The 23,485-nt window shown below is 45.8% G+C and overlaps 1 protein-coding gene across 2 annotated transcripts; it reads right to left on the reverse strand.

Annotated features, from left to right (window-relative positions):
* Positions 1 to 838: 838 nt before the first annotated feature.
* Positions 839 to 23,485, reverse strand: AAR2 (AAR2 splicing factor). 2 transcript variants are annotated; one of them, XM_081255210.1, is made up of 4 exons: positions 23,426 to 23,485; positions 19,981 to 20,789; positions 16,177 to 16,406; positions 839 to 3,509 (listed from the first exon to the last, which is right to left on the reverse strand). In XM_081255210.1, exons 2-4 carry the CDS (start codon positions 20,735 to 20,737, stop codon positions 3,342 to 3,344), a joined length of 1,155 nt encoding a protein of 384 aa, XP_081111336.1. In that variant the 5' UTR covers positions 20,738 to 20,789; positions 23,426 to 23,485; the 3' UTR covers positions 839 to 3,341. The 2 variants fall into 2 exon arrangements, with proteins under 2 accessions (XP_081111336.1, XP_081111337.1); XM_081255211.1 differs by lacking the exon at positions 23,426 to 23,485 and adding an exon at positions 23,196 to 23,280.

The following is a 23,485-nucleotide window of genomic DNA, read 5'->3' on the forward strand; positions in this document are numbered from 1 at the left end:
GGGTTTGTGGGGAGAATGAGCCACCTCGGAGACAGACGGTGGATGCTGAGGAGAACGAAGGGTCTAGAAGGGCCTACTGACAACAAAGCCTGCCTGGGCCAGATGTGGCGAACTCCGAGGTGAGGCAGTGCCGTGGCCAGCGGGGGTGGTTCTGCAGAATCACAGGACCACGCGGCCCCCAGTATTAGCAGGTGGCTCAGGTGAGCTGCCCACCTCTGTCCCGCTTTAAGTCTGGCAGATGTGACTCAGCGATGGCTTTGCCACGGCATCCTCTGCATTGCCAGCCCCCGTTTCAGCAGGGGATGGCATCTTGGTCAAGCCAAAGTCTGATTAGTTGGAGAAACCAACATGTCAGAGCACCCTGAGAATATTAAATAATATTTATAAAGGGATGACGTTGGGAAAATAATTACCGATGGTAATTGATTATTATTAATCAGCGGCGGGAACTCCTCCACTGCTCAGGTGGTAAGAAATTAGACGAAATTAGACGGACCGGGGCTCTGAGCAGCGAGGGTTTGTCACGGGGACAGCAGAAGGGGTTGGAAAGTCGCTACCTCTGCTGATTCTGTTAATAGGATAAAGCAGCCTCGCAAACAAGAGCCAGACCCCAGGAGGCTTGCATTTGAGGGGATTTTAAAATCAGGCCAGCTCCTGCCAATAGCTTCACTTTTAGATGTGTTAGAACTGGAAGGGAGCTTAGAGATCAGCAACGCCACTGGTTCTCCGTTTTCAAGGTTTCTGCTTTCCAAAAATACTGCAAGTATTAAGTAATAATTAATTTGTTTTCACATTTTTTATTCATCAAAGACACAGAGGACTGCCAGCTGGGAGAAGCAGAAGACACAGCATCGATGTCACTCTAGCCCCCAACAAGAGACCTATTGTTTTTTGGGGTTTTTTTTTGTCAGCCCAGCCATATTATCTCATGTAAATGTAGTTTCCCTTTGAAAACATTTAAAACACAAGGGTCCATTTTAAGTGGAGGGAGCCCGAAGGAGCCTGGAGTACCTTTACCAGCAATCTTCAGTCCAAGCAAACTCTCTTACTTTATACAAAAATACACTGAAGCCCAGAGAACGTTAAGTGGCTTGCCCAAGGTCACACAGCTGGCTGTCAACAGGGCCAAGGCTAGATCCGGGGAAGCAGGAAGAAAGCAAGGCTGTCCTGGACATGCAAGGGTAGGGAAGGAGTAAATCACAGCAGTGAATGCAGTACTGAGTGCGGACCCTGGACACCAATGGGCTTGGTTTGACTCTGGAGCTCAATCCTTACGAGCTGTGGGACCCTAGCAAAATGACGGAAGCCTTCTGAGCCCATTTTCCTATCGGTAAAATGGGGAAAATAATAGCACTTACCACATACTGTTGTGAGGATTAAGTGAACTAACAGAACGGAGCACTTATACATTGTAGCTGCTTTTCCTTAACCCATGTGTGTGAGTGGGCGCGGTTGGGGGGTGTGTGTCTGTGTAGACCTAAGACCAACAAGCTTAGAGAACAGGTCACATGATCCAACTTCCAGGTGCTGCCCTGTCAAGGCTAGTGGGAGACAAATTGTCCCAGTGGAGCTCTAGGTACTAAATTGCAGTGCTGTTACTTCTAGGTAGTAACTCAAAACTGAGTGTGCCTCAGAACCCAGGCTGCATCCAGATTCACTGCCTCTGAGTTCCTGTAGGGTGGGACTTGGGAGTCTGAACTTCCACTAATCCCTCTGTCTCTATGGATTTGTCGACTCTGGACGATTCATAAGAATGGAATCGTACAACATGTGGTCTTTGTGTCCGACTTCTTTCACTCTGCGCAGTGTTTTCAGGGTTTGTCTATGCTGCGGCATGGATCAGGGCTTTATTCCTTTGGAATCTGCAATTTTAACAAGCTCCCCAGTGGTTCTGATGATTGGGCTTTGGGGAGAAAAAGAACAGCAAATTCACACAAGGTGAACCTTCTGGTTGCTCTAGAGATACAGGGCCTCAATCCTTCCTGCAGGTGTGCCCATCTCAGAAGCCCCGCTGGTGACAGGAGACATCGCTGGCCACTTGCCTCCTCCAGAGCCTGCAGAGGTTGGGCAGGGTCTCCTGGTGCCCGGTAGGGAGGACATGTGCATCTAAGGACAGTGCCTGGCTGCGGTGGGAACTGGGCAGATGAACTATAAGAGAGACTCACACAAGGGGATTTAGTCTCAACTCCAAGACTTTAATGTATGTTATGCTCTTGGAAAAACAACTTCAAGGAGACAAGTGGAACCGAAAGTCTTAACCAGAGGGGATTCTTATTCAGAAACCTAGTGTGAGCCGCAGCCTTGGGAGAGAGCAGCACAGGGATTCTGATCACAGTACAACAGTTTGAGGTCAGGGTGGCAGGGCCTGTGTGCATGATGTGCGAGCCCTCAGGACTCCCAGGAAACCAGAGCACCATCACTCCTGTGGCTGACAGCCCCACAGCAGGACGGGGGGTGGACCCAGGCTGACCAGGTCACCTCTGGAGCTCTGAATAAAGGCACAGAACTTCAACAGGGCCAAAGAAGCCTGGACAAAGCAAGAACCTTTCTCTTTGTTGTTGAATCTCCGGGTCATCAGGAACACTCGTGGTGGCTCTGGTGAGGAATGGGGCCATACAAAGGGTTGCCAAGGCCCACTTCTGGGTCTGAGGCCTCAGAACGGAGCAGATGGGAGGGGTGTGGCACTAGCAACGCCTCTGAGGTCAGGGGCTGCAATGATCTTGAAAGATTATCCACTGGGACCTCTGGACAGGAGAAAGGGACTTAAAGCAAAAGCTGACCACTCGTCAGTTTCAACCCAACTGCCTTCTGTTATGCCCTCCCCAACCTGGGGCTCCAGGGTGGTCACACGCCCATGTTTTCTGTGATGTATTCCCATCCAACAAGGGGCAGGCAGAAATCTGGCTCATCTCCCTATTACCCTCTGATTAACTTTAAAAAAGTCACCAACTGACATCTCAAACTCCTGGGCAGTCCAGGGTTTCTAACCATTCAACGGAATAAACAACTGGTTCTCCTGGGCTTTTGGCTCAACTTCTTCTCTTCTGGAAGGAAGCAAGCTGCTGCTGAGGCAGGTCTCTCCCAAGAGCTCATTTGGAATTCAGTTAGGTTATAGCACCGAGGCCAGGCTGACGGGGAACCCACAAATATGCCTTCTAGATGGGGTACAGCCTCTCTGGCACTAAAGGAACTTATTTATTGGTGAAGGAGGGAATTCTGGCTCCATCTCTGTAGAACCTGGCAGGGCTGCTGCCCCAGTAAGTCCCAGTGGGACAGGTGAATGGAGGAGCCAGGACCGCAGCCGTGGGGAAGGGGCCTCCTCTGGCTGAGAGCTTTTCCAGTTAGCCAGTCCCCACACCCTCGGGAAGAGCCACCACCACCGGGGCGCAGTCCTCAGGCTCCGCCTCAAAGTCCCACTGAAACTTCTTGGTTAGGTGAGCTTGGAACTTTTCAGCTTTCTGCCTCAGGGTGGCATCCACGGCAACGCTGCAGGCAGATGAAAAGAAAACCTACAGAGAACAGAGGATAAGTCACTCCTGAGAACACAGAGGGGCTGAGAAAGCTGTGGAAATTTCCTCATGGTGTTCAGCTCTCGGGGGTGGGTGGATCAGCCGCTGCTGGCACAGGCTCAGGACACCTAATGTGCTCCCCCCAAACCAAGAAAGAAGGTCCAAGCCCAGCTGAGAAGCTGGGGCAGGACCTGAATGGAAAACTACTATCTTGGGCAGAGATGCCCCATTGAGAGTAAGGCCAGCAGGGCCATCACCCTGGCCCTGCTCTCCAGGGAGACCTACTGGGCACCTGGGCAGTAACTTAGAAAAAGAGGCAGAGCTACACCAGCCAGTACTAAGAAAGGCATGGGGGTGCTTATAAGCCCTTGGATCCCATAAAATCCCAGGCCCTAACCCAGTGAGGGTGAACTGCTGCTCTAATCTAAATGGGCGCCAGGCTGCCAATCTGAGGTTTCTATTCCCCTTAAAAGCTTTGGGTTTTTTAAATTGTGGTAATATATACATAACACAAAATCTACCATTTTAAACATCAAAAAATTATCATTTAAAAGACTGTACTAAATACACTTAATATTTACCATGTTAAGAGTATAGTCCAGTGGCATTAAGTATATTTACATTGTTACGCAATCATCACCACCAACCATCTCCAGAACTTTTTCATCTTCCCCAACTGAAATGACACCCGTTAACTCCCCATTCCCTGCTTCCAGCCCCTGGTAACCACCATTCTACTTTCTTTCTATGAATTTGACTACTCTAGGTACCTCATATAAGTGGAATCAAACAATATTTGTCAATTTGTGCCTGACTTATTTCACTTAACATAATGTCCTCAAGGTTCACTCATGTAGGAAGTGCCAGAATTTCCTTCCTTTTTAAGGCTGAATGATATGCCACTGTATGTAGATACCACATTTCTTTTCCAATCATCTGTCAATGGCCATTTGGGTTGTTTCTACCTTTTGGCTATTATAAATAATGCTGCTATGAACACGGATATAAAAATATCTCTTACAGAGTCATTGCTTTCAATTCTTTGGGGTATATACCCAGAAGTGGAGTTTCTGGATCATAAGGTAATTCTGTTTAATGTTTTGAGGGACCACCATACTGTTTTCCACAGTGGCTGTGTCATTTTACATTACCATCAGCAATGAATGAGGGTTCCAATTTCTCTACAATCTCTTCAGTATCTGTTATTTTGGTTTTGTTTGTTTGTTTGTTTACAATAGCTACCCAAATGGGTGTGGTGTCTCATTGTGGTTTTGATTTGCATTTCCCTAAGGATTAGTGATGCCGAATATCTTTTCATGTATTTATTGGCCATGTGTATATCTTCCTTGGAGAAAAGTCTATTTAAGTCCTTTGCCCTTTTTGTGTGTGTGTGTGTGTGGTACGCGGGCCTCTCACTGTTGTGGCCTCTCACGTTGCAAAGCACAGGCTCCGGACACGCAGGCTCAGCGGCCATGGCTCACGGGCCCAGCCGCTCCGCAGCATGTGGGATCTTCCCAGACCGGGGCACGAACCCACGTCCCCTGCACCGGCAGGCGGACTCTCAACCACTGCGCCACCATGGAAGCCCTTTTTGCCCTTTTTGGATCAGGTTTTTTTGTGTTGTTGAGTCATCGAAGTTCTTTATATATTCTGGATACTAATCCCTTGTTCTGATGTTCTTTTAAATTCAGTTTCATCTAATATAAACATGGGCAGGGGCAAACAGAGTAATTTTTCCTACCTCTGAAACTCCATTCCAGATTGTCCCGGATCTCAACCGCTTCTCTAAGAATGACAGCAAACCCATTACTCCTTCTCACACTATTTTATTGTTCTCAAAGAAGTTTCATAGAGTAGTCCAATGGATCCTCACAAGGCCCTGGGAAGACACACTAGGATGCCTATTTTATGGAAATGGAGGCTGAGGGGAGTTAAATGGCTGGGTCAAAATTACCAGAAAGGAAGGAACAGTTTTTCCCAGACTACCCGTTGGCTCCCTGCAAGACCACCCCAGACACAGGGGCATGAGGGTGAAAGCAGCAATCTGATCCACATCACCTTCGTGTCACAGCTGGCCCACAGACCACCATGGAAGGAATCTGGGCTCCAGGGGCCCTGACCTGACAAAGGTAACAGGTGTACTCTGCAGCTGCTTCCAGGGACAACCCCCCTCCTAACCGCCTCTCCACTGTCTTTCTGTTAGCAGGAGGGGTGAGGCTCATGGCCAGTGGTCTTTGTTTAGAGACACTTTGTTGGGGTGGTAGCAGGGACTGAAGTGACGGGGAGGGGAGTTCAGAAGCAGAAGGTGGGGGGGTTACAGAATTTGGTTTCATTACTTGGGAATCGACTAAATACAGGAGCAGGAAGCACAGCTACAACAAAATACCAGATCAATAACTAATTAGAGGGGTTGTGTGAGCTCAGTGGTGAGAGGGCAGTGGGGAAGCCGGCGGCCTGTCCATAGGCAGCTAATGGAGCTTGCTCTGGAGCACTGAACGTGAGGCCGGCTGAACCCTGGGGAGGGGCCTGGTATGAGAAGCAGAGAAGCCTTGTTTCAAACAGCATTAGCGATGGAGGCCCTGTGCACCCATGGGTCTGCCCCCAGAGGTCCTGGGGGGGGGGCCTGCTGGCTGAATTAGCAAAAGCCTCTTCCTGTTCTCCCTCCTTACACGGTAAATTGTACTACTCTCTACACAGCCCTTCCTCTCCTGCCACATTGAGCAGCTGCCCAAACATGCTCCATTGCCTCTTCTGTGCCTCTACTCACACAGGCTTTTCCCTCTGCTTATAACACCCTTCTCCACCCCTGCTTTCTCCTCCTTCACCTACTAATCTCTACTAGTGACCCAAGCTCAGTTCAGATGCCACCTCCTTTGGGATGTCTTCCCAGACCAAAGATGGAACAGGTGCTCCTCTGTGCTCCCCCGGTGCCCAGGGTTACCTGAGACATAGCCTCACTCTCAGTCAGTAACCGTCCATTTACCGTTGAGCTCTCCCAAGAGACAAGGAGCAACTCCAAAGCAGAGACTCCTTTTCCTACCTGCATCCCACTCCCCTGGCACAGAGTCTGCCATATAAAAAGGACCCATTGGATGCTTAATGAACAAAAGAATGAAGAAGATCATAGGTTCTATGAAAATCTATTTCTGGGTCCCTTTTGCACAGTGCCTGTACCAAATAATTGCTCAATAATTACATGATGGTGCTGGACAGGATAAGGGAGTCGTCCTGGGGAGGACGTGGCTTATTTACCAGGCCCCTGGATGCCACCGGCTCACAAGCCATCTCCTTGTGACAGTTCTCTTATAAAAGCCCAAGCTGAAAGGAACTGCTCCAACCTCCGTTCCCCCAGTACTGTGCCTGAGCATCCCTTATGGCATTTCTCACACTCTGCCTGCATCACAGTGATCTGTGCCCTTCAGAGTAGGGGTCACTTCCTAATTATCAATGTGACCCACACAGCAGATCGCCCAGGGCCTGGCATAGAGTTGGGGCCCACAGGATGCTCACTGAATGGATATGAATGAGATGTAGGGATGGCCAGCAGTGAGAGACTGGAACAGGCGGGGTGCATACTCGTCATTCATCCTTCCCACCCACCTCTCCAACATCGCCATGGGGGTAACATCAACTAGAGGCAGGTATAACTGAAGCCTTCAGTGTGAAAAATAAGGCTTCTAATTTGAAAAGCGCTATGTCCTTTTTAAAGAACTTGTCAGTCTAATCTTTACTACAAACTGGGAGGTAGGATAGGAAATTACTATTCCCGTTGTACAGATAAGGACGGTGATAAGTGCTGAGCAAGTGATAAATGTCAAGCAAGATCCTGTCCCAGTAGGCAAATCGAAATCCTTCTTCCCTACCAAGACTTTCTTTTTGTCTTGACACAGACGTAATATATCCTTGATATTTTCAGCCGTGTCCTATGGGGAACCAAGGGGCTTGGAGACCAGATGCTTCTGGAACTGTCCCTTCTGCAGGCTTCCAGGACCCAGGTCACAGCCTAGGTTTGTCTGTTTTAAAAAACCAACTTTATTGAGGCATAATTTACACACAATTAAATTCATCCATTTTAAGTGTTCAATTTGTTTTGATAAATGTATACACCCATGCAACCACTATATGATGTAATCAAGATAGGTATCTGTTTATAGCTTTTTCTTTTGGTATCCAGTCTATGAGTTTAAAGGCCCATATACCAACACAATCAGGATACTGAACCGTTCCATCACTCCAAAAATATTCCCTCACACTGACCCTTACGGATCAAATCCTCCCCTTGACCCTAGCCCCTGGCATCCATTGATCTGTTTTTGTCCCTATAGTTTAGAAACTTGTTATTTAAAACATTCACAATTCAGAAGAGATGTTTAGACAGTATCTGGTTTCCAAACAACAATTTACTTTGATTCTCTTGTTTTTAGGCTAATTGTATGCCTTCTTATATAAATTTAGTAATGATCTGGTTATTTTATTTACTTAAGTGAAACAAGTAAACTTTTAAAAATCACTGAGAAATGAATCATCTTAATATGGGAATATTAATCCTGGATATTTTAAAAATACTTTTGAAATAGGATGATAACATTTCACAAACATCTGCATTTTAGAACTAAAAGCATACCCATTGGGTATTTTTCTTCAAATTAAAAAAAAAAGGTATTAATACTTTTACCATTAAGTCTATATATTGTAAAATTGTACTTTAGTCAGAAATGTGAAAGCTTTCTTTTAAACCCCAGTTAAACAAACTGAGTTCAGTCAGGTCACCTTGAGAAATTCAAAATACCACGGTAGATAGCTGAGTCACTGCTCATCCTATTTTGTGGCTAGACCAAAAAGATGAAATTTCCTAATTTTTTCAATTCCCACATGATTATTCAACTTAGAATGAAACTAGCCAGAGGCAGTACATTTTATTTCCACTTTTGCAGAAGAAGAAAGTGGTGTTAAAAGCAAGACTATCACTTCACAGCAATTACCAAGAAGGCGAAAAGCAGCAGAATCCTGTTTTCTGAGGTCAGTTTAAAGAATTTGGGATGTCTCATCTGGGCTCTACTCAGATATGGGAGCCCACCACAGTGGGCTTTAGAATCAAAGTTCAGCCTTGCCATCCACTAGCTCTGGCAAACTCAGGCAAAATTATGTGACCTCTCTGTTCCTGTCTTCTCATCTGTTAAAATGGGATTATATGCTTAACTTCTAGCATTGTTGTGAGGGCTAAATGAAATAATGCACAGTAAGTGTGCAGAAGTGATAGGTGATGGCAGGAGGTGTAGGAGTAGGTAGGTGAAATTTATCAGAGCTGGTGTTATGACAAAAACACAGGCATATGTTGTTTTATTGCACTTCTCAGGTATTGCATTTTCTACAAATTGAAGGTCTGTGGCAACCCTGCATTGAGCAAGTCTACCAGCACCATTTTCCCAACAGCATTTGCTCACTTTGTGTCTGTGTCATATTCTGGTAATTCTCAAAATATTTCAAACCAAAAAGATTACGACTATACCTAGGAATAAACCTACCTAAGGAGACAAAAGACCTGTATGCAGAAAACTATAAGACACTGATGAAAGAAATTAAAGATGATACAAACAGATGGAGAGAAATACCATGTTCTTGGATTGGAAGAATCAACATTGTGAAAATGACGATACTACCCAAAGATTCAATGCAATCCCTATCAAACTACCAATGGCACTTTTCACAGAACTAGAACAAAAAATTTCACAATTTGTATGGAAACACAAAAGACCCCGAATAGCCAAAGCAATCTTGAGAAAGAAAAACAGAGCTGGAGGAACCAGGCTCCCAGACTTCAGAGGATACTACAAAGCTACAGTAATCAAGACAGTATGGTACTGGCACAAAAACAGAAATGCAGATCAATGGAACAGGATAGAAAGCCCAGAGATAAACCCACGCACCTATGGTCACCTTATTATTATTATTTTTTTTTTGTGGTAGGCAGGCCTCTCACCGTGGTGGCCTCTCCCGTTGCGGAGCACAGGCTCCGGACGCGCAGGCCCAGTGGCCATGGCTCACGGGCCTAGCCGCTCCGCGGCATGTGGGATCTTCCCAGACCGGGGCACGAACCCGTGTTCCCTGCATCGGCAGGCAGACTCTCAACCACTGCGCCACCAGGGAAGCCCCTGGTCACCTTATTTTTGATGAAGGAGGCAAGAATATATAATGGAGAAAAGACAGCCCCTTCAATAAGTGGTGCTGGAAAAAACTGGAGAGCTACATGTAAAAGAATGAAATTAGAGGGCTTCCCTGGTGGCGCAGTGGTTGAGAGTCTGCCTGCCAATGCAGGGGACACGGGTTTGAGCCCTGGTCCGGGAAGATCCCACATGCTGGGGAGCAACTAAGCCCGTGAGCCACAACTACTGAGCCTGCACGTCTGGAGCCTGTGCTCCGCAACAAGAGAGGCCGTGATAGTGAGAGGCCCACGTACCGTGATGAAGAGTGGCCCCCGCTCGCTGCAACTAGAGAAAGCCCTCACACAGAAACGAAGACCCAACACAGCCAAAAATAAATAAATAATAAATAAATAAAAGCCATTTCTAAAAAAAAAAAGAATGAAATTAGAACACTCCCTAACACCATACACAAAAATAAACTCCAACTGGATTAAAGACCTAAATGTAAAACCAGACACTATCAAACTCTTAGAGGAAAACATAGGCAGAACACTCTATGACATAAATCACAGCAAAATCCTTTTTGACCCACCTTGTAGAGAAATGGAAATAAAAACAAAAATAAACAAATGGGACCTAATGAAACTTAAAAGCTTTTGCACAGCAAAGGAAACCATAAACAAGACGAAAAGACAACCCTCAGAATGGGAGAAAATATTTGCAAATGAAGCAACTGACAAAGGATTAATCTCCAAAATTTACAAGCAGCTCAATATCAGAAAAACAGGGGCTTCCCTGGTGGTGCAGTGGTTGAGAGTCGGCCTGCCGATGCAGGGGACACGGGTTCGTGCCCCGGTCCGGGAAGATCCCACATGCCGTGGATCGGCTGGGCCCGTGAGCCATGGCCGCTGGGCCTGCGCGTCCGGAGCCTGTGCTCCGCAACGGGAGAGGCCACAACAGTGAGAGGCCCGCGTATCGCAAAAAACAAAACAAAACAAAACAAAAAAAAACAAACAACCCAATCCAAAAATGGGCAGAAGACCTAAATAGACATTTCTCCAAAGAAGATATACAGATTGCCAACAAACACATGAAAGGATGCTCAACATCGCTAATCATTAGAGAAATGCAAATCAAAACTACAATGAGGTATCACCTCACACCAGTCAGAATGGCCATCATCAAAAAAGCTACAAACGATAAATGCTGGAGAGGGCGTGGAGAAAAGGGAACCCTCTTGCACTGTTGGTGGGAATGTAAATTGATACAGCCACTATGGAGAACAGTATGGAGGTTCCTTAAAAAACTAAATCCCACTACTGGGCATATATCCTGAGAAAACCATAAATCAAAGAGTCATGTACCACAATGTTCATTGCAGCTCTATTTACAATAGCTAGGACATGGAAGCAACCTAAGTGTCCATCCACAGATGAATGGATAAAGAAGATGTGGCACATATATACAATGGACTATTACTCAGCCATAAAAAGAAACAAAATTGAGTTATTTGTAGTGAGGTGGACGGACCTAGAGTCTGTCATACAGAGTGAAGTAAGTCAGAAAGAGAAAAGCAAATACCGTACGCTAACACATATATATGGAATCTAAAAAAAAAAAAAAAAAAAAAGGTTCTGAAGAACCTTGGGGCAGGAAAGGAATAAAGATGCAGACATAGAGAATGGACTTGAGGACACGGGGAGGGGGAAGGGTAAGCTGGGACGAAGTGAGAGAGTGGCATGGACATATATACACTACCAAATGTAAAATAGATAGCTAGTGGGAAGCAGCCACATAGCACAGGGAGATCAGCTTGGTGCTTTGTGACCACCTAGAGGGGTGGGATAGGGAGGGTGGGAGGGAGATGCAAGAGGGAGGAGATATGGGGATATATGTATATGTATAGCTGATTCACTGTGTTATAAAGCAGAAACTAACACACCATTGTAAGGAAATGATACTCCAATAAAGATGTTAAAAAAAAAACATAACGACTCACTGAGGGCGCAGATGATGGTTAGCCTTTTTTAGCAATAAAGTGCTTCTTCACTAAAGTATTTTCTTTTAAGACATAATGCTACTGCACACTTAATAGACTATGTATAGAGTAAACATGACTTTTATATGCACTGGGAAACCAAAAGATTCATGTGACTCACTTTTGGTGATATTCACTTTATTGTGGTAGCCCAGCACCAAACCCACAATATCTCCAAGGTATGCCGGTACTACAGACATCATTGTCAGAGCTAGTGTTTTCCCTCGAGAGTTAAAGATGGACACTAGTGGGGCTTCCCTGGTGGCGCAGTGGTTGAGAGTCCGCCTGCCGATGCAGGAGACACAGGTTCGTGCCCCGGTCCAGGAAGCTCCCACATGCCGCAGAGCGGCTGGGCCCGTGAGCCATGGCCGCTGAGCCTGCGCGTCCGGAGCCTGTGCTCCGCAGCGGGAGAGGCCACAACAGTGAGAGACCCGCGTACCACACACACACACACACACACAAAAAAAGATGGACACTAGTATTTGGAATACTGGCAAGAAATGAAGCTGGAGAGCCTATATGGCCTATTGCGACTAAAAGTATTAAAAAAAAAACAGGTTACATGACTATATGCCTAAATGCTATGCAATCAGTAATAAGAATTCTTATTTTGTACATAATTCACTTTATAACATACTATTAAATTCAGATTATCCTTTCATTGGTTTTAAACAAATTATGATGACTCAAGTTGCTTCAAATAAAAGAAAAAACTATCTATTTTTATAAAACAAATAATTTTTATTCAAGCTAATCCATGGGATTGTAAAAACCAGTGGCACCTATTCAAAGGGGCCTCTAACGGCAGAGGGCATTATGTGGCTGATTTTACACAAGCTAATGTGGCTGTCTTTAAGTGCTCACACACAAACACCAGTCCCTCTCCATGGGTAGCAGCCATTTAAACACTGAAGTAAGAAAGCCGGTTCCACTTACTTGATGACCTGCAGGGAGAGCAGGTGGCTGGCTAAGGAAGGCTTTTATGGGCTGATTCATTCACTCACAAACACCCGGAGTGAGTGCCTGTGTGTAGGGTGACAGGATCTCACTGCCAAGATGGCATCAGTGTAACTTGCCATCAAAAAAGAGAAAAGTTTTGCAATACCCTTTCCGCATTTTGCCCATTGAAATCTGTGTCATCCTTCAAGCTCATGGTCAAATGCCCCCCTTCACAAAAACGCCATTCCTGACCCTCTGTCTCCTCAAATCTCAACCCCAGCCTGAATGAACCAACCAACCCTTCTCTGGTGCTCCTAATGCCCTTTGACCAGACTTCACTGTTTACACCTGTCATAGCAGGGTCATCTGTTCACACTGCCACAGGAATTATGCACTAAAAACACCCAATAGGGGCTTCCCTGGTGGCGCAGTGGTTGAGAGTCCGATGCAGGGGACACGGGTTCGTGCTCCGGTCCGGGAAGATGCCACATGCCACGGAGCGGCTGGGCCCGTGAGCCATGGCCGCTGAGTCTGCGCGTCTGGAGCCTGTGCTCCGCATCGGGAGAGGCCACAACAGGGAGAGGCCCGCGTACCGCAAAAAAACAAAACAAACAAAAAAAAAACACCCAATAACACAAAGTGAGATCAGTGCTAGGCCTCAAGTAGGTGTTGAAGATAACCAGATGAACAAAAAATAGGCTTCTGGTAAAAGCCCATGGCTCAGCGGGGAAGTCAGGCAGACAATATATACATTTCAGCAGGCACAGCCTGTGCAATGTAATAGTGACAAGTACAAAGTAGGCTAACAGTATGGAAAGGAGGGAGATATCAGGGATGGCACCACAGAGAGGGATGGCACCACAGAGAGGGATGGCACCACAGAGAGGGATGCCTAGAGAGCATCCTGTAGGATGAACAAGTACATAGCAGGCAGAGGGAAAATCAGGTTCAGTTAGGAAGACATGAAACACGGGTATAAAGTTTCAGTCGTGCCAGATGAAAAAGTTCTAGAGATCCTCTCTGCTTATAGTTAACAGTACTGTACTGTACACGTAAAATATTAAGAGGGTAAATCTCATGTTACATATTTTTTACAATTAAAAAAAAAAGAGGAAGGCATGGAACAGCATGGCATGTCTGGCAACTTGCAAGGAGACCAATGCTGCTGGAGTTGATGGTGGAAAATAGGGAAAGGAAGGAAAAGCTGGAGAACAGATTAGGAGCCCGATCAGGATGGGTATTATGACCTAGGTTTGGGCTTCTAACTTTTTAGGCCACGAGGACCACAGAGAAATAGAATCAGAGGTGCATTTTGGTGGCAGTGTGGGAGACAGATGGACTGATGGGGGTAAACATGGAAGTTGATAAACTCTGATGCAGTCTAGATGAGACCAAAAGGCCTGGCTTAGGAAAATGGTACTGCCTTCCAAAACACTTTGGGCTACCTGGAGTTATCTGGTTTATTCATTTGTTTACTTTCCCACCAAAATCTAAACTCCAAGTCAGGGACTCTGTCTGTCTTGCCCAGAGCTACATGCCCCATCCTAGAACAGGGCCTTGTATACAACAGGTGCTCAGCAAACACCTGCTAAATCAATGAAGAGATGCTTCTGCACAAGTCCTTCAACTTTCAGAGTTTTATGTCAGCTGCCTGATCACAGGGACTCTTCCAACAGTATGCTGGTTTTAGAAAAGTATTCTGTACCTTTGAGAAACAGGCTAACTCATATACATGTTCCTCAACACTCTGAGAAGAACGTTGTATATAAAGAAAGGATGCTTAAAAAACAGATGTTGATATATTGTTTTTAAGGCACATGTCCTGGATTTTTCCAAATAACGACATCAAATTTTCTTAGTGAAAAGTCCAAAGACAAAATTCTTCTAATCATCAGCTTTGCACACCCTACCTGGACATCGAGCAATCCAGCTGGGCCCTTTCTGCTTTGTAAATCATTGCTGGCAACAAAGCCCCAGCATTGAGAGCTCAGCTGCTGGTCCTGCTGAAAATGGTTGGACAGCCAACGACACACTGTGGCCCTCCTATGTTTGCACAACAGCACTAGCGCATATCACAAGGGCGGCACGTATTCCCGCTGCCAGAGGCCAGTTAGCAGGCTGCTGCCTCCTAATGCTCTGCAACCCATGACCCAGTAACTGGGGCGATTTTCCCTGCAGAGGAAGGCTAAAGGGATTTAATTTCTCTGTGATACCAAGAACCAATAAAAGGGCAGTTTTCTAACTCTCATGAAGTGGAATACACCAGGCTCAAACCATCAGCCTGACTGACGCATCCCCACGGTCCACACAAGTCCTTCAACTTCAGAGGTTTATGTCAGCTGCCTGATCACAGGGACTCTTCCTCCAACAGTATGCTGGTTTTAGAAAAGTATTCTGTGCCTTTGAGAAACAGGCCCCTGAGAGTGTGTCCACTAATGTCAATCAAGACTCTTTTTGGGGGGTGGGGTGGGATCTACACTGTATTCGGTAAGTAGGGGCATAAGCATAGGCCTTAAACCAAGACTCAGGCCTGGGTACAAATCCTGACTCTGCCACCTACCAGCTGTGTGACCGTATATTAATGATTTAATCCTTTTGAGTCTCAGTGTTCCCATTCGTAAAATGGGAATAATCCTCCCTGTCTTACGTGCTCCAGAGAGATTAAATGAGGGGACCCATATAAAGAGATAAGCATGGTGCCTATTAAATGCCAACAGGCATTTAATGACTGTTCATTCCTTCCCTTACCATGGGTGGGAGTGGGAGGTTAGTGAATAGCCACCTTTTAAGGAGCAGGCCTGTGGGGGTCTCACACACAGTGAGGAAAAAAACAGTCATGAAACAGAAAGTATGGAAACTGACAGCCTGCAGCTTCTGCCTCTTTTATACTTGAGAAAGTTACACCATGTGAGTGACAGAGGCTGTCCCAAGAACATAAAGGAAGCTAATCTGTTTGCAAAGGGAGGAAACAGCACAGGACGAAGACTGTAAGTTGTTTGAAGCTTCTTCCCTAATTATCACTCATAATGAAAATTTAATTGCTGAGTTAAAAGCAAATTTCACTTTTTCTGTCAGAGAATCTCTGCAGAAACTGGCACATTTTGTTTGAACAGGAAATCAAAGTTACTTTAATGCCTAAATGAGATCTAAGGAGCTGCAGATGTTTCCCTGGGAATAACTAGCTTCAAAACTCTGTCCTACTGGTTTGCAGCAACTTACAGCTACAGGGAGGCAGAAATAAGAACTGTTTTGTGCCGAGTTGCTCAAGGGGTGGGGCTGACTCAAATTCCAAGTACCCCAGTGCTAGGCACCTTGGGGGGCGAGGCGGGGAGAAGGTGGTACACAGAGAGGGTCTCTGGAATTAAGGAGCTTATAATCAAGTAGGAGAGAGAGAACCAGGGAACAGCCTACTATTAGGAAACTGAAATGAAGACAACTTGGCTCAGGAAAGAACAGCAAAAAACAAAAAGGTAAGCCTCCAAGGGTACTTTCACATACCCTGGCCTTAATTCTGACGCGCTTGGGTGTCAGCCAAAAGCCTGCTCACCTGTAAGGTGCTGGTGAGGAAGTTGTCCTGGGAGACGATGTCCACAAAGAAGTCGGCGGGGATCTCGCCAAGCTGGTGGTACAGGATGGAGATGAGGTTGACGTAAAGGGTGTGGTGCTTCACCATGGCCTCTTCTGACCGGCATAGAAGGTTCAGGAGCCGCTTCCAGTGCTCGAATGCCTCGTACACGTTCCCCAGCAGGAAGCATACAAAGGCAAACTGGAGTTCACCTGAAAGGTGCACAGGAGAAATGATCCTGAGGGACAGGAGTACTGGCTGACACTACTGAGCCGTCAGTTCCACGGGGCCTCAGCAATAAGTGGCTTTCTATCCTTGTCACCCTTCCGGAGCCTGGCACAGGGTTTTGCACCTAGCAGCTGCTCAATAAAAGTTTGCTGAACTGCTATAAACTCAAGCCATGAGAAACCAAACTGGTTTTGGATTTCTGAGATATCTGACTGCAAGAGAAGAGGCACACATAGTATTTGCCTAGCATTTAACAAGTTTACAAAATGTGTCCATGGATATTATGCCAAGTAGACCCCCAAACTGGCTGCCCATCTGAAATACTAAGAGAACTTGTTAAAAAGAAAGCTGCCCAGGCCTCACCACCAGAGATCCTGGTTGAGGACAGATGATGGGGCCTCAGTATCTGTAGCTCTAACAAGCTTCCCGGGTGATTCTGATGCACACGGTCTGCTTCAGGGTCAGAGAAATGCTGCATTACACCACATAATCCTCAGCCCAACTCCGCAAGGTGATCAGGGAAGGTGGTATTTGCCTCATTTCATAGATGAGGTCAAGCAAATTGCCCAAGGTCACACATCTAATGCTTAGCAACTGAACAATGGAAAGATAGAACAGATTTCTTTTTAAAATTCATTTATTTTGGGCTGCGTTGGGTCTTCGTTGCTGTGCGCGGGCTTCTCATTGTGGTGGCTTCTCCTGTTGCAGAGCACCAGCTCTAGGCGCATGGGCTTCAGTAGTTGTGGCTTCAGTAGTTGTGGCTCGCGGGCTTAGTTGCTCCATGGCATGTGGGATCTTCCCGGACCAGGGCTCGAACCCATGTCCCCTGCATTGGCAGGCAGATTCTTAACCACCATGCCACCAGGGAAGCCCTAAAACAGATTTCTATTGGGTGGGAACAGTCCTAGAGCCTCCCTGGACAAGAAAATTCATGAGTACTTGTTCCAGGGTTAGCCTGCCAGCCAAATTATTATTCTTTGTTTAATCACAGGGCTCTGTGATTTGATCTCTATGAGCAGCCTGTGGTTAAGAGCATGGGCTCTGGAGCCAAAATGCATAGGTTCAAATCTGAGCTCCACCACTTCGCAGCTGTGTGACTTTGGGCACGTTACGTAATCTGTTTATGCTTCAATTTCCTTATTTGAGGGTCGTAGTGAAGATTAAATGAATCAATATAGTACATATAAAGCATTTAGCATAATGCCTGGCACAAAGTATCACTCAAGAAATCTTAGTTATCATTCCCACATTCCCACCAGATCCCTGTCTCACACAGAGACCTGGTAATCCAGAAGCCGCTGTCCTTGGGCAAGCAGCTGGGTCTCTAGTTGCCAAGATAAACTGTTGCTGATCAGAGACGCTCTCTCTGGCTTCAAATTTAAGGAGGGCTTCTGTGGTATATCTACGTGTGGGCCATAAAAAGAACGGATGTACTCAACACTGAATACCTCTCTAAACGCATGGTGTCTGATCTGTCACCTCTGGAGACCTGGAAAAACTAGTTCTCTGTTCCTAGGCTTGTGGAACCAGGTTTGATTCGTGTGGATAGCTACCTGGTCTAGATATTTTGACCATTTGATCAATATTTTCAAAATATAGTTAAACTTTCTATAGGTTAGAGAATTTAACCTTTTCTAGAGGTTAATGATTTGCTTCTTCAGTTGGCTTTACCTGGTTAGTTTGTGAAAATACGAGCTTATTCTCTGAATTTAGGGCATTTGTTTAAATTCATACATTTCTGGCTCAGTCTAAAATTAAATTATGAGATCAGAAATAATTTCAAAGGGCTGTCATGAAGATACAGTAATCCCTGAAACAGACCTTTTCACAAGATTACTTTGAAGAACTGAAATGTTTAAGAGGTAGAAAACAGGATTTCTGTTCATTTTTTTTCTGTTTATTTTAAGCCAGAATTTCAAGTGTTACTTATTAAATGAAAATAGATACACCCCATAAAATGTCCCTTTTTATCAGCTAAGCCTATTATGTAAAAGGCCCTATATTCAAAATTCTCACTGATCTTCCAATAGAAAAATATGTAAATATTGGACAACTTATACAAGAAAAAATATTAACAACTATTAAAGATGTGACAACTGTTTGCTGTCATTAGTAATAGAAGAAATATAAATTGAAACAAGATATCATTTTTCAACTATCCAGTTGGAAGAGACCTTTGCTAAACTGCCATATCAAATGCCATGTCAAAGGTGATGGGCAACAGCCTCACCAGCTGGCAAGGATGCATGACCTTCTCCTGGCAACATGCACACTCTGATCCAACAGTTTCACCCCGAAATGTATGCAGAAGGGCACACAAGGATATTCATTAGACAACATTTATAATAGGGAAAATAGGAACATCTTAAAGATCCATCAACAGGGGTTGGTTCAATTACTATGGAACATAAGTGGCCATTAAAGAGAAGTGACCATTTCAGTGACATGGAAAAATGTTTATATTAAAGCAAATTACAGAATAATTTACTGTAGTCTTGTTTTTGTAAAAATATCATATATACAAAAACACATATAATTGAATAAAAAAAGACTAAAAGGAAACACAAAAATATATTAAACTGAGAAATACATATAAATATATATCTAAAAGATGGAAAATAAGTACAACAAAGTGTAAAAAAATGGTTATTTCTAGGTGGTGGGATTTGGAATTTTATTTTTGTTTTTCTTCTAGGATGAATATATGTTATTTTTTTGTAATAAGGGGGGGAAACAACAATAAAAACTATGACAATTAAAAGAAAATCACTGGGACTTCCCTGGTGGTCCAGTGGTTAAGAATCCGCCTTCCAATGCAGGGCACGTGGGTTCGATCCCTGGTTGGGGAACTAAGATCCCACATGCCATGGGGCAACTGAGCCCATGCGCCACAACTACTAAGCCCACGTGCTCTGGAGCCTGCGTGCCACAGCTAGCGAGAAGCCCACACACCACAATGAAAGATCCCACGTGCCACAACTAAGACCCGATGCAGCCAAAACTTTTTAAAAATAAAATTTTAAAAAATTAAAGAAAAAGAGTTGGACCTTTAAAAAAAAAAGAAAAATAAAATCACTGTTCTGGATGAAGCCTTGAGAGAGTCAGGAGCAAGCTAAGGGGGGAGGTGAGAGGCCCCCAGGAACACGGCTGGGCCTGGGAACCAGGAGCCCTGGGCTTTGGTCTCACTTCGACTACACCACTTAGCAGCCAAATCCTTTCCCTCTATGGACCTCAATCTGTAAGATGTGGTGGCAGGGAGGCTGGGCCACACCATCAGTACCCAAACACAGGACTGTCTGCATCAGGTTCACCTACAGTGCTTGTCTGTCAGGTAGACAGAGAGATAAATTGCTGGGGCCCCAATCCAGATCTCTTGAATTAGCCTCCAGGGCTAAGACCCGGGGATCTGTATCTTTAACAAGCATTCTGGGCAAGACCGCCTCCTAGCCAGGTTTAGGAACCACTGGACTAGATAACCCAAGATGTACTCCTTGTTCTCAAGCCCTCCGACTATATGCACCTCCCCTGGCCCACTCTCAAAGCGTTGTTCCTCCTCACCTAGCACGTCCTGGGGACTTTGGGGGAACTGCTTGCTGAGCACGGTCTCCAGAGCATAGCTCAGATCCATGCTGTGCCTGGTTATCTCGGCCGGCGTGGCACCTGCCGGGAACATCTGTGTGGGCAGCTCGGAGAAGCGGATCTCTGTGCCGGCTCTGGGCTTCATCTCGGGCAGCCGGGCCAGGCCTTCCTGGTAGCTTTTGCACTCAGTGCCGCAGAGGGGTAGATTCTGCCCCACCCGGTCCTTGGTGTACTTCATGGAGAGCACAGGCAGCACCTCTGAGAAGGCACAGATCTGCCGACTCTCGGGCTGGAGCTTTTCCACTGTGGCCTCGCTGATGAAGTTGGTTAGTGAGATCCACTTCTTGAGTGTGGCATATGGGTAAGGTCCCAGGAACTGGTCCAGCTCCTGGAGGTTGGCCCTCATGGCCTCCACCACAGCCTCTGGGGCTGGGGACAGGTCTACCTCTTCCTGGACTGCATCCCAGCGCAGGACCTTCAGCCCCCGCTGCTGTAGGCTAAGGAAGAAGCCCATACGGGGGCCCACCTCCCTGGGATTGGCCTTGTCCACAGAGCTGTAGTGGAGGAAGTGGATGCCTGGAGGGATCATCTTCACACCCCGGAACTTGGGCCCCACCTCCCAGGAGTTGTAGTCAATGCCAAACTCTGTCCCCTTGGGCATATTCAGGATGACCACAGTGGCCCCTTCAAAGAAGAGGTGCTTGGCAAGCTCAGGATCCATCTGCATGGCAGCCATGGGACCAGTGGTGAGTGACCAAAAAGAAAACTTTTCTAGTTTTCCAGAACAGCTGAAAAAGAAATATATCAGAGTTCATCAGAACCTGGCGAAGGAAGCTTTATTTGCTGAGCATTCTCTATGTGCTAGATATTGAACTAGACCCCTGACATAATTATCTCCTTTAATTGTCACCACAACCCCACACTGTTTTACAGATGAAGAAAATAAGACTCAAAGAGAAGAGGGGTTTTGTGTTTTGGCTCAATGAGCAAGAACACTCACTTCACAGCTGGAAAGACATCGGTTAAAGAAAAGTGACATGTTCAAGGTCACAGAGGACCCAATTAGAACCTGGGTACCCTGCCCTCCAGGCCAGTGTTCTTTCCACTGTTCACTCAGGATCTACTCTCAGATCTCCTTCTCACAACAGAGGATGAAAGCAGAGAATGCTTGGCTGGTCCATTCTAAACTATAACTCTGTCTAAAACCTATTGCTGGAGAGTCCCCAGAAGAGTTGAGAAGCACCCACTCAGTTTCCTATAAGCCTCAGGGAAGGCCCAGAAATGGACCAAAGGTGGAAAGTGGGTGCTCAGCATCTAAAATTCACAAAAGGTTTGGGCAGTGAAGAGCTTTTCAACCATAACCACACCCATTGAACCGACTTTCCAAAGGGTTCACAGTCAGTAGCAGCTCTAGACTGCTCACCCAGAAGGGATCCAGGAGGCACAGCTGGCCTTCGATCCAAAGAGAAAGACCATAGAACATTTATTTTGTCTACCTCTGAACTACCCATGAGGACACACTGATAAAACTTCTGTAAGCAGACACACACTGCCTCTGTATTTGTAAGAATGGTTCCAACATGAACTAATTTAAACAGGACAATTATCTAACCCTCTAGTCCCAAGACACCTACCTATTCAATTCAACAAATAACCCTGGAATGCCTGCACTGTGCCAGGATCTTTGCCAGGCACTAACAGAAACATTCACAGAGTAAGACAGTTACTGCCCTCTAGGCACTTCCAATCTAGCCAGACATACAAACAAGGCCCCAAAACTTCACAAACAGAAGGACCAGCTGCCTGTTCAATCCTTTTTACTCATTTTATTTAAACAAACAAAACAAAATAAAACCATGAGGAAAGGAAGAGCAACGCTTTTCCAAAAATGTTAAGGACATATTTTATTGTCTTAACCCAATACCCACCACAAATGACTCTCACTCTAAATCAGCATTATTTTTCCAAACTGCAAGTCACAACCTGTTAATGGGTCAAGAGATCATTTTAGGGAATCTCAACCAGCATTAATTTTTTTTAAATAAAAGGATAGAATTTAAAAAAATCAGAGTACATCATAAATATTAAAGCTAAGCACTGTTTTCTGAAGCTTTGTGTGTTTGCAAAAATGGACTCTTGGTCACAACATAAAATGTATTTGTTACTGTAGCTCACAATCAAAGAAGTCTGAAGGCCACTGCTCTGAATAATTTATATCATTTTCCTATTCCTAATCTTGAACTCAGAAGGTACTTAATAAATATTTGCTAGATGAACAGCTATTGCATTTAGAACAACTGCTCATCAACTAGCCATCTTCCCTGGTGGCATCTGTATGCCCCTCCTTGATAATGCCATTCCTTTCCTTCTATTTCCACCAGACTGTAATTCTCCTCACTATATCTTCAGCAGCTGGCACATGGCCTGGCACAAAGAAGATGCCTTGGGAGGCAGAAAGTCACATCCACCCACTTCTCTCTACAACCTCCTTAATCTAAGCTACCATATCCCTCACCCAGAGAGTGATCGCCCCTTCAATCCCTTCTCCATCCAATAGCTGGAGTGACCTTCTCAAAGCACTAATCTCAGCATGTCACCACCCATACTTAATATCCTCTGAGAGGCTTCTCATGTGGCTCTCGGCAAACTAAATTCCTACCATGACCTACAAGGAAGGGCTGCGTGGTCTGGTCCCTGGCAACTCCTCCAGCTTGTGTCATACCATGCTTTCCCCCACACGCTCTCTGTTACAGCCAAACTGACCTCTTTCAGACCCTCAAACAGGAGGCTTCCCTGATAGAAAACTCTTCCCTCCCCTCCTTCTCAAATCATTTTTCTCATCTCTGCTCAATATTCATCTCCTCAGTAAAGCTTCTTTGACCGGGGCTAAGTCAGTTCTCCTGTAACTCGCTCTCACGGCGCCATGTCACTTATCACAGCTGCAATTTTGCAAATGTTAATAGAGGGCTGTCATCTCCAGGAGACGAGGGTCTTTTGTATCTCTAGCACATATTAGACACTTGGTAAACATTTGTTTAATAAAAACACGATACCCATTTTGTAGATAAGAAACAAAGCCTCGGTTCGGAAAAAAAGACCTTAGCCGAAGTTACAGAGAGTAGCTCAGAACCACGTCAGGCGGAGCCACGGCCTCCGGCCCGCAAGTTCTAAAGTTACGAAAAAAAGCAAGTTACCGCGGGTGCCCCAGGAAGTCCTGGCGACGGTGTATCTGGTGACGGTTTCCCAGGGAGCAAGGCCTGTAGAGACAGGTGGGCCCCGCCACCGGCCCACAGACGGGGATGTCCCAGTCCCCGCTAGGTGCCCTAGTGCAGGGCCCTCCGCGATCCCGAGCTGGGAAGAGGGGTGGCCGGCCCACACAGAAAGAAAGCAGAGGAGTTAAAAGAGGACAGGAGGCCGCGCTCACCGACTGGGGTCTTGCCTCAGGTTCAGGCACCGCGGAAACGCACCGGAAGTTCTCCCTCTC

Source organism: Mesoplodon bidens, assembly GCF_964165515.1.
Source record: "Mesoplodon bidens genome assembly, chromosome: 15".
Taxonomy (NCBI): Eukaryota; Metazoa; Chordata; class Mammalia; order Artiodactyla; family Ziphiidae; genus Mesoplodon; species Mesoplodon bidens.

What these genes read in the sequence shown, in the direction of transcription:
- AAR2 (XM_081255210.1), bottom strand. Translation starts at nt 20,737, where the DNA reads ATGGCTGCCATGCAGATGGATCCTGAGCTTGCCAAGCACCTCTTCTTT. An exon ending in AAGTCCCCAGGACGTGCTAG is followed by an intron (nt 16,407 to 19,980) that starts GTGAGGAGGAAC and finishes TGCACCTTTCAG; the next exon opens with GTGAACTCCAGTTTGCCTTT. An exon ending in TCCTCACCAGCACCTTACAG is followed by an intron (nt 3,510 to 16,176) that starts GTGAGCAGGCTT and finishes TGTTCTCTGTAG; the next exon opens with GTTTTCTTTTCATCTGCCTG.